The sequence below is a fragment of the Melozone crissalis genome, unplaced genomic scaffold (genome assembly GCF_028551555.1).
Source record: "Melozone crissalis strain CALT ecotype California unplaced genomic scaffold, PUWL_Pcris_2 ptg000033l_1, whole genome shotgun sequence".
Taxonomy (NCBI): domain Eukaryota; kingdom Metazoa; phylum Chordata; class Aves; order Passeriformes; family Passerellidae; genus Melozone; species Melozone crissalis.
Genome location: NW_026535811.1, coordinates 977,892 through 992,598, shown reverse-complemented (window position 1 = coordinate 992,598; position 14,707 = coordinate 977,892). Strand labels below are relative to the sequence as shown.

At 46.4% G+C, this 14,707-nt stretch overlaps 1 protein-coding gene across 2 annotated transcripts in view; it reads left to right on the top strand.

Annotated features, from left to right (window-relative positions):
- Positions 1–14,707, top strand: part of ST8SIA1 (ST8 alpha-N-acetyl-neuraminide alpha-2,8-sialyltransferase 1) — a 317,230-nt gene that overhangs the window by 84,553 nt on the left and 217,970 nt on the right. Inside the window, exon 5 of one of the 2 annotated variants that reach the window (XR_008483302.1) lies at positions 4,341–6,510. Coding sequence is in view for 1 of the 2 variants with exons in the window: in XM_054282168.1 (XP_054138143.1) it covers positions 4,341–4,815 (475 nt within the window). In the remaining variant the exon portion in view is untranslated. Of the gene's footprint in view, positions 1–4,340; positions 6,513–14,707 lie in introns of those variants that run through there. The other variant, XM_054282168.1, reaches the window with a different exon arrangement.

Below are 14,707 nucleotides of genomic sequence, written 5' to 3'. Positions count from 1 at the left end.
AGAACAGGCCAGAATCCCCCTGCTGAAGGTGGCTGGAAGGAGGTCAGGCAGAACACTGGGATTTGCCATTGACCTTGGTGGGATTACAACTGATCCTTAATTCAGGCAGCCATCCTTAGGGCGAGTAAGCAGTGGCTGCTGTTGTTGGGGAAGCTGGGGTAAAATAAAATGGGGTCCATTGATAGTGCTCCAAGTGCTCAATTCTGGCTCCCTGTGTGGACAGGTAGGAAGTTTGCCTTGCACCTAAAGCGTGCCAGAAGTGCCCACATGTGGAATGAGCACACAGAAACAATGTGTTGAGCAGCTCACATGTGTGTGTGCGGGCTGACTTGTGGTGACTCCAGCTGTGAGCAGAGTCCAACAGCTGCAGCAAATTGCTAAATCATCCTTGGCTAATGCTGACAGCAAATTACCTACATAGCTTTTGTGAGGTTATTGTTTGTCATAGGGACATAACAAATATAAGTCTTTACGCCTTCTGCTCTATTCCCTTGAGCTCTCTGTCATAATTTTAAAATAATATGCTATTTCTTTGGCATCTGAGCTGTTCCCCTCGTTACATAATTTTACTCTTCCCCTCTGGTAAGTCAACTCCCAGTTTCTCCAGAATGCTGAAGCTGTGACTTTGCAGATGCCAGCAGAGGCAGTGCCTGGGATATCGTCACAGGCATGAGATAGCGGCTCTCTGGGGAGATCAAAAAGAAACCAAGATGCAAAGGAATGCTGCCATAATTATCTGCAAGGAGGTTAGCTCAATGTCACTGCAGCAAATTCCCTGTGGTTCCTGAGAACTGCCTCTCACTACCAGAGAGCAGCACAGTCCCTGGGTATCTGCTAAGGAACATTAGAAACAGATTAAAAACAAAACACTTACTGCTCTTAAGTCTTCAGTGGTTCTGTTATGACAGTGTGCCATGGCAGTTTTATCTTGGATGAATATTTCTCTCTGGAAGAGCAGAGCATTTGAGGGAATTCTCCAGCTGCTAGCAAGGAAACCATTTCTCTGATACCTGTGCAGCTCTGCCTCCCCATGCTGCTGAAAGTGGCTGGGTTTGAGTTGATCTTTGCTAGGAACCTGACAGGAACACGTGGTGCTGATGGCCTAAGCTGTTCGCTGTCCCCTGATGAGTGCAGTGCCAATGGAAGTGCCTGGGCTGGAGCTGCTGGGCTCTGGTTTTGCCAGGGCTCAGTCACTCGTGCCTCTGGGAGCTGCTGGAACACATCTTGGCACATTCCCAAGCTGCTTGTGGAGTCTGCAGGTGCTGCTCAGAGCTTGGAACATTGCAGCTCCAGTTTTACCCAGATGCTAGCACCTCACCCCGTGTTTGTGTGAGCTTGCCTGCAGAAGGTCAGGCAGGACCCTGAGAGCAGCTCAGCCATCTCTTGCTCCAGGCTGTGCTGGGGACATAACACCACCTGAGAGGCACTGCTGTGCAAAGCTCTGGATCATCGGATGCATTTCCTTGGAAGCTGTGAGTGCGCTGGAGCTGCACAGCTCCTGTGCCCCTGAGAGGGCTGGGTGCCCAGAGGAGGCCAGCAGGAGCCAGCAGCTCCTCGTCCTGGGTGAGGATTGGCACGAGGGACGGCATTTGTGCCCGTGCGGATCCAGGGCTGTGCCAGGACAGGCGGGAGACAAACACCTTGGTGCTGCTGTGGGCGCCACGGAGCCTCGAGGAAAAGCCTTCCTGGTCTCTCTGCCAAGCGTGGAGCAGCCTTCTGGCTGGCATGGGTGTGCTGTGGTACCTGCAAAGCCTGCAGGACTCCCTGTCTGCACTGGGAGCTAAAGGAAAGCACACCTGAGCTTCCAGCTCCAGAAACTGGCTTGTGCACAGCGTTTGTCCCCAGATTTGTCAGCTTCTGTCCAGCCTGGGAAGTGCCAGGATGCTGCAGAGCGCTCCCAGTTTTACAAATAGGTAACAGAAATTTTCATTTGTTTCTAATATGTCCCCTCATGAGGGGCTCACGATGGGCAGCAGCTTTTTGGCTGCCAGACTGTCAGCCCAGCCACAGTCAGCATGTTTTATGTTTCTCCCTGGGCTCCTGGCCACCTGTGCCATGGCCACGTGCTGAGCTGGGCAGGATGCCCGCGGCACTGCCATCCCGACTGCTGCAATGAGCCGTGGGCTGCCAGGAGGGGATGATGCTCCTGAAGGACAGCTGGCAGCACGGTGACAAATGCTGCTGGCCCCACTGCAGGGACCCTTCCTGCACCAGTCACCAGCGTTACTTTACAGCTTCAGCTTTTGGGGGCATTTATCCAGAAGAATTGCAAATGTTGTGGCAGTGGTAGCAAATGAATATTCAGAGACAGTCTCTGGCCCTCTCAGACTGAGGAGTTTTAATGTGTTCATCCTGAGCTGTGTGGGGCTTTTCTAAGAAGGGTAAATTTGCTAGAAAATTTAGAATAACCACAACTATTTGCCCTCTGCAGTGAAGTTGGTGGGCTGGTTCTAAGTGGAAAGGACGTGGTGCTTCAGGAGAGACAGGGACCGTGCCTCTGGCCCCTCCTCAGCCAAGGGGCTGGCTCAGCACCCCTCACTGGGGAAGGAAGGTTGAGCCTGCACTGCCCTAGACTGAACAGGGACCTTTCCAAAGTGATCAGGGATATTAGGACAATGTTTGGGGGTCTCAGCACTTATGTGGATACTGAAAGAATTAAGCTTGAGGTTTCTTTTTTGTTTTTAACCCTTCAGTGAGAGTGTCCTGCTGGAAACAAAATAAGCTTGGTAGGATGGAGCCCACTCATGCACCTTGGAATCTGCAGGCTGTCCTGCTATTCCTTGGGAAGAGAGGCTGTAAAGCTGATTTTGGGGAACAGCCACAGGTCTGATGGCGAGGGAGGGAGAGGCCCACGTGGAGAGCAGACAGTGAATTTCTGCCAAGGCACCTTGGTCTTGGCCAGCCCTCTACACTAAGCTGTGTCTTGGCTGGTTCCACAGAAAAGAATGCCAAATGCAATAAGTTATGAAATTACTGGGGTTTTTTGTAGGTTGGGGTTGAATTGATGCCTTGCTTGGAAGCCAGTGGCTCTGTCTCCATTAGCACCATGCAGTAGGAGCAGATCTGCAGAGAAGCAGGGAGAGCCAGACAGATTTCAGATTTCCAACCAGCTTCTTTCTAACACCATGTGCAGGAAGTCTTACAAGGACCTTGTAGCAAATCAGGAGACCAAATATTTAATATTAAAAATGTCAACAAAACCTTTCAATTTATCAAGAATATTTCAAGGGATTTTTTTTGTCAAAACAAAGACTGCAAAAAGACCTGGCATATATTATGAGACATTCCAATGCTGTTGACGCTGTTTGGGTTTTTTGTTTCCAGTCATTTCAGCTGAAGTTTTGTTTAATTCTTCTGGAGGTCATCTGGCATTCTATTTAAACCTGTGTCATTCTTGTTGTAGTTTCAAAGAGGTTTATACATAAAATTGATCTCTTTATAACCATTTAAAAACATTATTATACCTATTTCTGCCTTTACAAGAGAAAGGAAAAAAAATCCAGTGCTGCTTGCTTAACTTTGTTGTTCTGACTGTTGTGGTGTGTGGCTGGGGAATTAGCCATGGCACGTCTGCCCTGGCTGCAGGAAACGGGGAGAGGAGGCAGCACACAGCACACGGGCATTGGGAGCTGAGGGACAATGGGAGCAGCCTGGCTGCAGTGCAGGGAGCGTGGGAGCCCTGGCCCAAAGGGGATTTTAGTGCAGTGAGCTCTGCCCTCGGAAGGCTTTGGACAGCAAACCCCACCTTTGGGGTATGGCAAGGAAAGTTTATAGCCCATGATACTGGCTGTGGAGCAGCTGGTCACTCAAACATCAGGAACAAAACAGCCATCAGCAAATAGCCATTGACAATTAAACAAATTGTAATGTGCTGTTTTGCTAGCAAAGAAATAATCCGTACATATACCTTGCTCTCCTAATCTAACTTGGCATCTTATTTTAGTCTGCCTTCAAGAACAAGAACAACACAGATTTGAAAATTTCTTTTATAGATTCCCATACCTGAAAAATCTGAATTTTTGGACAGATGAAAAACACTGCTAAAGAGGATTGAGTCTTACGGAATGTTGTCAGTGTTCATTTGGTTTTTTTTAAAGACGAAATCAGGAATGTTTTTGAGTTAGCAGGATACCAGATAGCTTTCAAGTCTCTATTCAGGTGCCTGTTTTCCACAGAGAGGCAGTGTCAGCCAGCCCGGAGTTGGTCTGGACTTTGTCTGGGCTCAGAAAAGGTGTGCATATTCTGAATTGTAAGTATGGGTATGAGGAGCAGCCCTTGGGTGGGTTCTCAGACGTCTGGGGAACCCTGTGTGACGTGCCGATTTTCCTTGTGCGTTGCAGGTTCCAGAACCTGCTGTGGTCCCGCAAGGCCTTCGTGGACAGCGTGCGGGTGTACAACCGCAGCTACATCTACATGCCGGCCTTCTCCATGCGCACGGGCACGGGGCCCTCGCTGCGCGTCTACTACACGCTGCAGGACTTCGGCGCCCGGCAGTCGGTGCTGTTCGCCAACCCCGCCTTCCTGCGCGACATCGGCCGCTTCTGGAAGGGCAAGGGCATCCACGCCAAGCGCCTCTCCACGGGGCTCTTCCTGGTCAGCGCCGCCCTGGGGCTGTGCGAGGACGTGACCATCTACGGCTTCTGGCCCTTCGCCGTGGACCTGCGCGGCGGCTCCCTCAGCCACCACTACTACGACAACGTGCTGCCCGACTCGGGCTTCCACGCCATGCCCGAGGAGTTCCTGCAGCTCTGGTTCCTGCACAAGAGCGGCGTGCTCCGCATGCAGCTGGAGCCCTGCGAGCAGCCCTCGGCCTGAGCCCGCTCTGGGACACGGGAGTTTGTCATTTCCGTGCTCTGCGGCAGGGAGCTCTGGGTTATGGTGGCTGTTTCTAAAGGGATCTGCACGGACCGTGAAAATGCTCCTTGAAGGCCAAATGGAGTATGTCCTTGTTGTTCAGTGCTTTGTGGAACTGGGAGAGGAGGAATGTATCTCTCCATCGAGTCCATTCAGCAGCGGTGGGAAAACTGTCAGAAGCAGCACGGCTGAACTTTGCAGGGACGTTTTTAAGTGACAAGTGTACAAAGGGCATTAAGGCTCAGAGAGTCACCGGGCCGCTCATAAGCTTTTGCTGACAGTGCCAAATATGACTATCTCTTCCAAATTCCATTTCATTCCAGATCAGCATCCTGTAGAACTTTCCTTTTTCCTTGCTTTTCCCCTCTGTTTGGGGGTGGGTGTGTGTGTAGGACAGCATGTGTGTGTCATTGACTCCTTGTTTCTTTTCCTTTTATTCCTTTTATTTTTGATGTGTTGCCCCCTCCCCCGAGGAAGGAAAAGGAAGGGCTTAAAAGCCCCAGGAGCTGAGCACCATCAGCTCCTCTGAAGACTCTGGGGAGAGTGAAGGTGCTGAGAATGTGGTTAGAATGTCCTAGGAATGCCTTGCTACTGGGGACAGACAGAGCTGTGTGTTGTAGGTGTGATCAGGAGGGTTCAGGTCACTGCATTACAGCTGTGCCAGTGCTGTGCTGTGGGCAAGAGCTGGTTAAGGCAAACTGCTCTGAAAGGAAGCCTGTTACAAAACCAGCTACAGGGAAGTGCAGCCTGGTTTCAGTGACCCGCTGCAAGATTTCTGCAGTGACTTTCATAGAGGGATGGTTCCTGACCTGCTTTTCTGTCCAGCCTTAGGGATTAATTCTGTATTCATTTGGACTCCAGATGTTCACGGACTGTTGAGGGTATTTGAGGGGTTCAGTGGAATGTAGAATGAGGTTCATCGTGTGCTTACAGCAGGAAAATTGCAGAAATGAATGTGTCATTTAAAATTAGTCGAAGCTTTGAGAATCATTTCTCTGCGTGTGACTTGCTCTTCTGCTTGGATTGTAACGTTAGCCTTAAAGACTTGTACTTCTCACACGAGATGGTCTCTGCTTGAGGAGAGTCTGGGAAATAAAGCAGCCTTTGGGAGCACCGAGGAGCTGGACAGCCAGCAAGGAAAGGAGAAAAGAGAAGGGCATGCCTGCTGCAGGGCAGCCCTGCTGGCAGTGGTGAATCTGTCCGTGTGCACAGTGCCTGAAGGACTGTTTTATTTTGGGTTGTTACTTGGGCAGCAGATGGTCTCTCACTGTGGAAATGAGAAATCCTTTTGTTTGTTTGCTTTGGTTTAGCACTGGAGGACAAGAGGAGAATCCCAGCTCGGTCTGCAGCACAATTTAGGCTGCGAGATGTTGCCACCATTAACTTGAAAAATCCAGATCAGTGTTCTCGTTCTTATTATCTTCTTTCTGAAAATCTAGCCAAGGTGTTGGAACAACAGAACTGTCATCAGCTTTCCACAGCAACTTCCTGTGCTGTTCTAGCCCCAAAGTTCCAGTATTTTGGGGGATGTCTCTTCTCAAGTGTTGATAAGGTCTCTCCTTGTAGACTACCAGCTGCAAGTTCTATAGATATAAATAATTTTTTTAAAAAGTGAAATCCATGGCTCCTTTTTAAATATGAGTAGTTCAATACTCTGTGTAAGCAAGTGGGGACAAAATAATAATGTTTTTCTTTTTTTTAATTATGTTTCATAATAAAAATTTTCTTTTGGAATATGGATATTCCAAGCATAAAGTGGGCACTGTTTTGTAGGATTACAGGGCAATGCTAAAGGGTAATGTGGAGATTTTGGGGTGTTCTAGCTATTGCTCCGATAGAATCTGAATGCACCTCGTAGCCCATGATATCTTTGTGCATGCTTTCATTAAAAGTACAGTCAGCACACCGATAGAACCTCACCTGATAATTCATTCTGTTTCATTAGTGCATTACCTGTGATGTGGGGACTCGGTGAGGAAGGATGTGAAAGTAAAATATTTTCCTTTCTGCTTGTTATGGCAGAATTTGACTGAGCTGCCTTTCTTGGAGACAAAAGAGGTGCCTGTATGGTTTTATTGGGTGCATCAGGTTTGCACTTGTGAGTGCTTTATAGATTCCATTATATGTGAAAACAATATTTGGAATATGATGTGCTGCAAATGGCACATCAGCAGGGTGCCAGCATTTCCTTGAGAGCAGGAGGGAGTGGGAGAGTGAGGGGGAGCTGCCTCTTGGCTGGTCATTTGTGCTGTTTTACCAGTACTTAGCAATTCACTTCTGAACCTCTCCTACAGCTCTCCAGCCCCTTGGTGATTATTTGTTCTGTGTGTTGGGGAAATAATTGCATGAGAAGAACAAGTGGTTTTGTAGGAAAACTCTGTTGAGTATTTCGTCATGTCTGGTTGTTCGTGTTCAGCCGGTGCCCTGGGTATCTGGAGATGTTGTGTTCCCCACCTGAGTAGGACTGAACCTGAGGCCTTTGCTGGTGTCTGCAGTGCTGGTGTTTGCTAGCAGACAGCTTCCAAGGAGGCACCCAGGCCGTGTGTGATGTGCAGCTGATACTGGAGACACTGCAGTTCTGGCTCTGGTCACACCTGCATGCAGTGAGTGCAGTGGCACACACAGTGCGAGGCAGCCACACGTGGAGAGGAATTTATGGCTTCAAGGGTGAGCAATTCTCTAGAACTTCCAGCAAACTGGCAGGTGAGAAACAACAAGAAATGCCCCTGTTGAGAGGCAAGATCTGGTTGAGCCTGTCAGTCCCTGGAAACGTGGGCTCAGCCTTTGCCCAGCAGTGAAAGGGGAGGCAGGGGAGCGCTGCAATCGCTCTGTGGCAGGAGCAGGGACAAGGGCAGGACCAAGGAGCTGGCAAGGCAGGAGGGGCTGTGAGCTGAGAGAATGCTGGAGTGAGGGCATCCGTGGGGAGGGTGGGCTGGCCTTGGGGGCATCCCACAGCAGGGCAGCCCACGTGTAGGAGCCCTGATATCGAATATGGCATCGCGTGGAAGGGCCTGACAATTTATCCATCTGCAGGAGGGAGGTCATTGCTTGTGTTGCTGTGTTTTTAGTGAAGTCCTTTGAAACCTTACTATTTGTTAGTGAAGTTCCCTCCTGCAGCACCTGTTTCCACTGCCAGCTCCTGAGTGTCCCTGATAGTGTGGCCAAAGCTGCACAAATCTGCCAGGTTGAAAGCCACTGCAGTTCATCTTCAATAAAATCTGGCTCAGGCTAGCCAAATGATTTGTTAATATTCATAGTTATTAATTTTATGATAGAGCTAACAAGGGACAGAAGTGCTGGAATATTGCTCTGCCTGCAGAGCAACCATTGTCCCATGTTTGTGAGGAGAATAAATTAAATACCTTTACAAGAAAGGCATGCACTGAAATCCCTCTTGATACAATCTTTTTGGGCCTGTATATGTTCTGGAGGAAATCAAGACCAATTTTTGAACTTGTGACAAAATCATGTGAAACTTTCCCTCCTTGTTGATTAGGAAGCCTCTTGGAGCTCTTCCTAGATCAGACAAGCAAAGCAGAATCCTAGAGAAGGGAGTGGGAGGTGTGCCCATGAGAATAAAAACATCTCTAATTTTGGCACAGACTTTGTTACAGTGCTAAGAACTCTTGCTCGTGAATGTGCTATTTTGATATTTTTGCTGGAATGAAGGTAACAAGTTTGGTGTGAGGCAGCTACTAAAGTCAAAGGTCTAAGCCTCTGTTACAGATGAAGTTTTACAGAATATGGAAATATTGGCTGGTTTTTTGACTTGATTACTTTCATGTTTTTGTTATTTTCCTCAAAATTAATGTTGTTTTCTAGGCAGCTGAGTTAGCCCCTCTGTGAGAGCTGAAACTATGCAAAGTATCTGCTTTCTGAAATGTAGTGTCCTGAGATGTGTCAGTTATAGCAAGCCACTCCTGGAAACAGCTTCATGAATGCTCCCCTGGTATCCAGCTCACCCTGGCCTGTAAGGAAGGTGCAAGGGAACATTTATTGAGCAGTGAGGAAATGCAGGAGGTGCCTCTCTGACTCTCCTCCAGCCTGACAGGTTAGTAAGCACTGGAAGAAGTCCAGGTTATAGGAAGGACAGGCTGTGTTTTCCTGCCACTCCCATCAAACGCAGATGTGAAATGGACTAACCAGCTGCTGTCCTGAACCATGGCCTCCTTCAGAAGCTCACATGGTGCAGTTTCCATTAGCTGACTCTTCCAGGTAAGCCAAACTCACCAGGCTTTGTCCAGAAATGCCTGTTCCCCATCTCCATGGTTGGTTGAGGAATGTTCTGGGTGCAGTGACCTCCTCTTAGTGTGGATTTGTATTTCTGCCCCAAGCCATCATCCTGAAGGCTCTCTCTTCCCTGCCCTTCCAGATGACCATTCCCTTTGGGGACTGAAGTGTGATTTTCAACATCCTGCCATAAGGCAGCTAATATGTTTTGTAGTTTGAACAAGCTTTATTTTTAAACTGTTGACAAATCCGCCAAGAGCTCCAAATAGCTCCAAATAGAAAATATGGCTTCAGCCAGGTGTTGGTAATTCCCTCACCGGAGAAGAGCAAGAGGATAGATGATAGAAGGATGTGGTTTTCAACTGTTGTGAAATAATACCTGTTACCTTGAATTCCAATATTTTGTCTCTTGGAATTTATCATATGTTTGACTTTTTTGTAGTTTCTGAACAGAACAATCAGTAAAAGATTTAAAGTTCTTTTTGTTAAATATTAACAGATTCGTTTCCCTGAGTGGAATGCCAAGACCCAACAGGAGGCTTAGCCTATCCTCCCTGGCTAATATTTTTTGGCAGCAGCGAGACCTTAAACAGCTACTCATTCCTCTCTGATTATTCATTTCCATCAGTTTTATTGCAGCAGGCTGGGCCCTGGTGTATTCAGCCTCTTCAGCTTAATGCATGTGCTTTAGAATGAATTTCACTCTGCTTTTCAGCTACGGTGGGCGGAAGAAATGTGTTGCTAATTGAAAATGCTCGGTTTGGTGCAGCCAGGAGAGAGGCACGGCCAGGTGCAGGCTGCTCTGGGCTCTCTGCAGCTGTGGCTGTGCAGGGCAGAGCAGGGCTGGGCTCTCCCCCTCTGGAAAAGGCTCTGATTGTTCCTCTGAGGCTGTGCCCAGTGCCCAGCAATGCCCCTGCCTGGGCCCAGGGCCAGGGGATGCAGCTCCAGCCCCCAGGCACGGTGAGCCCTGTCCTGATTCGCAGTCAGCAGAGCTGGCAATGGTGGGAGCTCATCCTCATCCCCATCCCTGGGGAGCCCAGGCTGCTCCCAGCAGCACCTGAGATCCCTGCAAGGCTCAGGAAGGCCCATTAATTATTGCATCTTTAATTATTGGCTCCCTCTGCTGTGGGGTCAGCTTTCTGCTCAGCTCAGTATTCACCCTGTCTGGGACCCTCTCAAGCAAGGGAACCTTTAGCAACCCGACCATGTGGAAATTACTGTGGGATTTGAGGCCTTCATCTTCCAAGTTAAACTCTTTTTTTCCCCCTTTTATGCTGGATTTAATTCCTGTGAGGGACTCCAGAGTGAGTTTAAGAAAGCAGTGCCACTAGTACTTGTTCTCTGGGTTTGTGAAGATGGTGTTCAGTAAAACACTGGAGCACCTTTTGGACAGTTCCTTCTGATTTCTAATTGTATATTCAATGAATTGTTTCAGTCAGATGGGACCCATAGCAGAGATGAGTGCATCATTTTCTGTTAATTGGAAGGAAACAATTACAGAACTATATTAACATTTCAAGCTGAATCTTACCAACAACTCAAGGAATCTTCCTTGTGCAGGAAGCTTTGCTATTGGGTGATTATCTTGATAGTAAATGAAAATTCTTCACTGAAAATAAAAGCATCATCTGGAGTACTGAGACACCAATTTGAGTCTCTACTCTGGTATCTCCAACAAAGATTTTGGTGTTCTGTAAAAGTGCCATAATCGCAACTTATTTTTTTCTTCTGTGCATGTATTCTTATAGGAAATGCTTGAAATTTTTTTATAAGCCCTCCATGTGCTGAAAGCAAACACTCCTCCATCAGGAACAGGAGTTTCTTTTTGGGTACCCATGGTGTGAAGAGTGAAAGTGCCAGGAGATGTCCAGATTTCAGGAAAATGCTGGTTTGGAATATTCTGGCAGGATTCCCTGGAGCACGTGAGTTGGCTGCTGCCTCCTGAGCTGCAGAGTTTGGGCAGATGATACAGGAAGAAAGCAAAGATATTTTAGCCATTTCAGCTCTGGCTGCTCGATGTGTCCCATTGTGGAGTGGTGCATGTTCATTCTGTGGGGCCTTGGAGGTCTCTGATCCTACAGATCCGTCCTGTGTTGGCTGAAAGCTCCAAGAGCATGGAAACGCCTGGGAATTGTCCTTTGGTGTGTTATGGTTTGGGCACTGCAGGCTCTGGCCTGTTCCAGAACGTGTACATGAAAACCATTGTGTCTGGGTGCCCAAAGCCATCTTAGCTGAGTTACCCTGATATAACTCGCGTGCAGGGGAGGGCCCTGCACGGTGGCAAAGAGTGCAGGCACACGGTGCTTTCATTGCTGTCAGAAATCTAATCCCCACTGAGGCAGCGTTGGGTTAGGGCAGCTCTCAGTGCAACTCCCCCTCCATAAGCATTTCCAATAATTGTTCCATGCACAGGCAGAAACAGCAGATTTTTTCTTGTTCACACGTGTCACTCTGCATTGAAAATGGAACAAAAAGTCAGAGCTCTTACCCCTTTCAGAGGGCTGTGAGGACTCCCTAAATAATAGATTGGCACAATTACATAAATATAAATAAAATAGCCTGAGGTTTATAGCTCAGATGCTGGTTAGTGTCTTGAATAATTACTTCCAAATCATTTAGAGGAAAAAATAATTGCAGAAATTTTACATGTGAAAAATATCCCCCTTTTTTTTTTTCCTCCTAAAATGTACTAATAACTAAAGAAACCATGTTAAAAGACATGGGAATTTTCCCTGGTTTCCTTATTCTGCACTTCAAGCTTTGTATTCAAGTCCGTACTTGTGCAAACCTTCCAATTCTAGATTGTCCCATGTGGTGTTCATAGACTAAAAAAATATAATTAAAAAAAAAACCACAAAAGAAACAACAAAAAAGTTATATTCAAAATGTAGTCAAAAAAAAAAAAGGAAAAAAGCAAGCCCAGGAGAGGTTCAGCTCTTCTGAAAGCTCTGTTTATGTGCTGCCATTTAGTAGTGGTGGCCAAAGAAGCAGGCAAAGGCCAGAAAGGAGATGAATGCACTAAAGGACACAATATTGCTGGTAAAGGGATGGAAGCATAGGTTTAAATGTTTGGAACACAAAGTTGTTAATTGATGTTAAGTCTCTTTCCCTCAGTTGCTGTACTGGGAAACTTGCCCTGTTCACAAGTTGCTTAAAATTTTCTCTGCACTGCACTGAACTTTCCTCTGGCCCTAAACCTAAAAGTTACCAGAGAGGCAAAAACCACTTCAGGTCTATCAGTATTTGTATGCAGCATTTCACATCCTCCTAGTACTAATTACTCTATTAACTCATAGTTAAATGAAGTAGTGGAAACTACTACTTATACCAGAGTTTTGAAATCGTTCTTCCTGTGGTGATTTCTGTGTTAGGTGAATGAAGATTACTTTTAGCTCAGGTGGTGTGAGAATTAATTAACTCATGCTTGGGAATTAAAATGAAAAAACCCCAGAAATGTTATTAAGCTTATCTGTGTTGAACAATGCAAACAGGCAAATGAACTACCCTCTTTATCTGAGCGAATTTATCCTTCTGAGTTAAAATCCTCTGCCTTTGTTAGGAAGTACAATAGGAACATTCTGTTCAGGGCACACCTGGATTGCAGGGAGGGAAAAGCTGTGCATTTATAAAGAGAAAAGGTTTTCTCCTCTCAGCCACGCCCATCAATCTACAAACCAGATTCTCTGCTCTCTTTCACTGTTCTGACTCAATCAGATCAATAGAATTGCCTGGATTTTAACTAGTGGACTGTTCTCAAACCTGAGGGAATTCATCCTATGAAAATCTGAAATTATTTAAAGCACTGTCAGATTATGATACTTAGTCAAAGTATCATAATTGTGTAATCTGCCAATTCCTTTTTCCCCACACGCTTAGACCTTGAGCAGATTTTGCAGTTTGTTGGGTGCTTGTGTAAATCTCTCACTGTGTTTCAAACTCCTGGCACACAAAGGCATCCCAGGCTGAAATCCAGTCGTGATCCCTGTCAGGTCCTTGTCTCGTGGAATGATCCATGAGCTGCTGCATTTGTCAGGGGCATTGGCTGAGCCAAGGGAAAATGAAAAAAGGATTTTCAACACTGGCAAGCTTCACCATTCGCTGGCTGTAGCTGTAACCTCAATTCATTATTCTTGATGGATCTGATGTCTGCCAGTGTTTCCTCTCATCAAATAATTTTGTTAGATTTTATTGATGGAATGGGATGATCTTTTCCCCCTGCTTTTTGACTGCAATTCTTCTTTTTTGATAGTGTTTGCAAGGAAGCAATACTTCTTTCTTCTCTCTTGTTTTCTAAAATGACAATTTATATTTAAGGCATGATTCAAATCTCAAATGCTGGTTTTCTTTAAAATGTTGGTCTCACACTTTTTTTCTGTCTTGGGCACAATGTTTTATTTCATAACAGTACTTATGTTTTCAGTGATGAAATCTCAACAAATTATCTTCCTCTTTAAAAACGGAAAAATTTTCTGGCTTTCATAAACCCCAGTTCATGAAACTGTCAAGTGTCTTTGGGTTTTATCCTAAATAAATCAGTATGGCATCATTCCCCCTGCTATTAGAGACTAACAAGACTCTGCCTTGTCTAGTCTCTACTCCATATTTACCCAGATCCCTGTATCATACAGCCAGCTATTATTTAAGGAATAACTACAGGTATAAGTAGTAGGAACAGTTCCTTTTATCCAGGCCCATTTCCATAACCATGAGGCCAGAATGTCAAAGATATATTCAAAGTTCAATGGGCCTTTTGAAAGGTTCCTGAAGTAGAATATGACTTTGCTTTCAAATTTCAACCAAATCCTGAATAATTCTTTCACCCTGATCTACATAAGAACAACAACCAGTGTTAATGATTTTGCAGCCAGTAGGAAATTTAGAGTCATTCTGTTTTGTAAAACTATACCAGACAAATCATGGACTTCTTGTGGGGCTGAAATTGCATCTGAAATTTGCTTTTCAGTATGTTCAATAACCCTTACTGTGATCAAATATTATGTTTGGAATTGCAGCTCCATGGGCACAGGCCAACAGCCCAGTCTTTATCTGGGGGCAAAACTTACCAGACCAATTTTCACATATTCAATACCACCCTGGCAGGTTGTTCTTATGAAGAGCTTTTGGATACATTTTGGGCTAAAGCTGCATGCACATTCTGGGACCAAATCTGCACTGTGGCTACCAGCTGTGCGTTGAGCATGCAGAGAAGAACCAATGAAATAACACAGTCCTGATTGGTATCAGTCCCTGTTTTCCAGTTGTTTCAGGAGAGAGGGCTCAACTTTGGAGCAAGGAATTCGGGGTTCCCTGCCAGCAGCCCTGGCTTGTGGGAGCAGTCAGGGCTTTGAGTGCTCCTCCCCACCAGGTTTGGGGGTGCCTGTCCCACCATTTCACAGAGCCAGCCTCCAGGCTGGAGCAGGGCATGAGTGCCCAGTCCTGCTGGGATGGGGAACGCGGTAAATCTCTGGACCCTCTGCAGAGTGGGACTTAAAGCCAACCCTAGCCCCAAATACTAAAAACACTTGGCGCCAATACAAGCATTCTTTAATTTTATGTCTCATGGAAGTTACGAGGACTTGTAGGCTTGTTTGTTTTTACACGTAGCAGACACTTGGCTTTAACC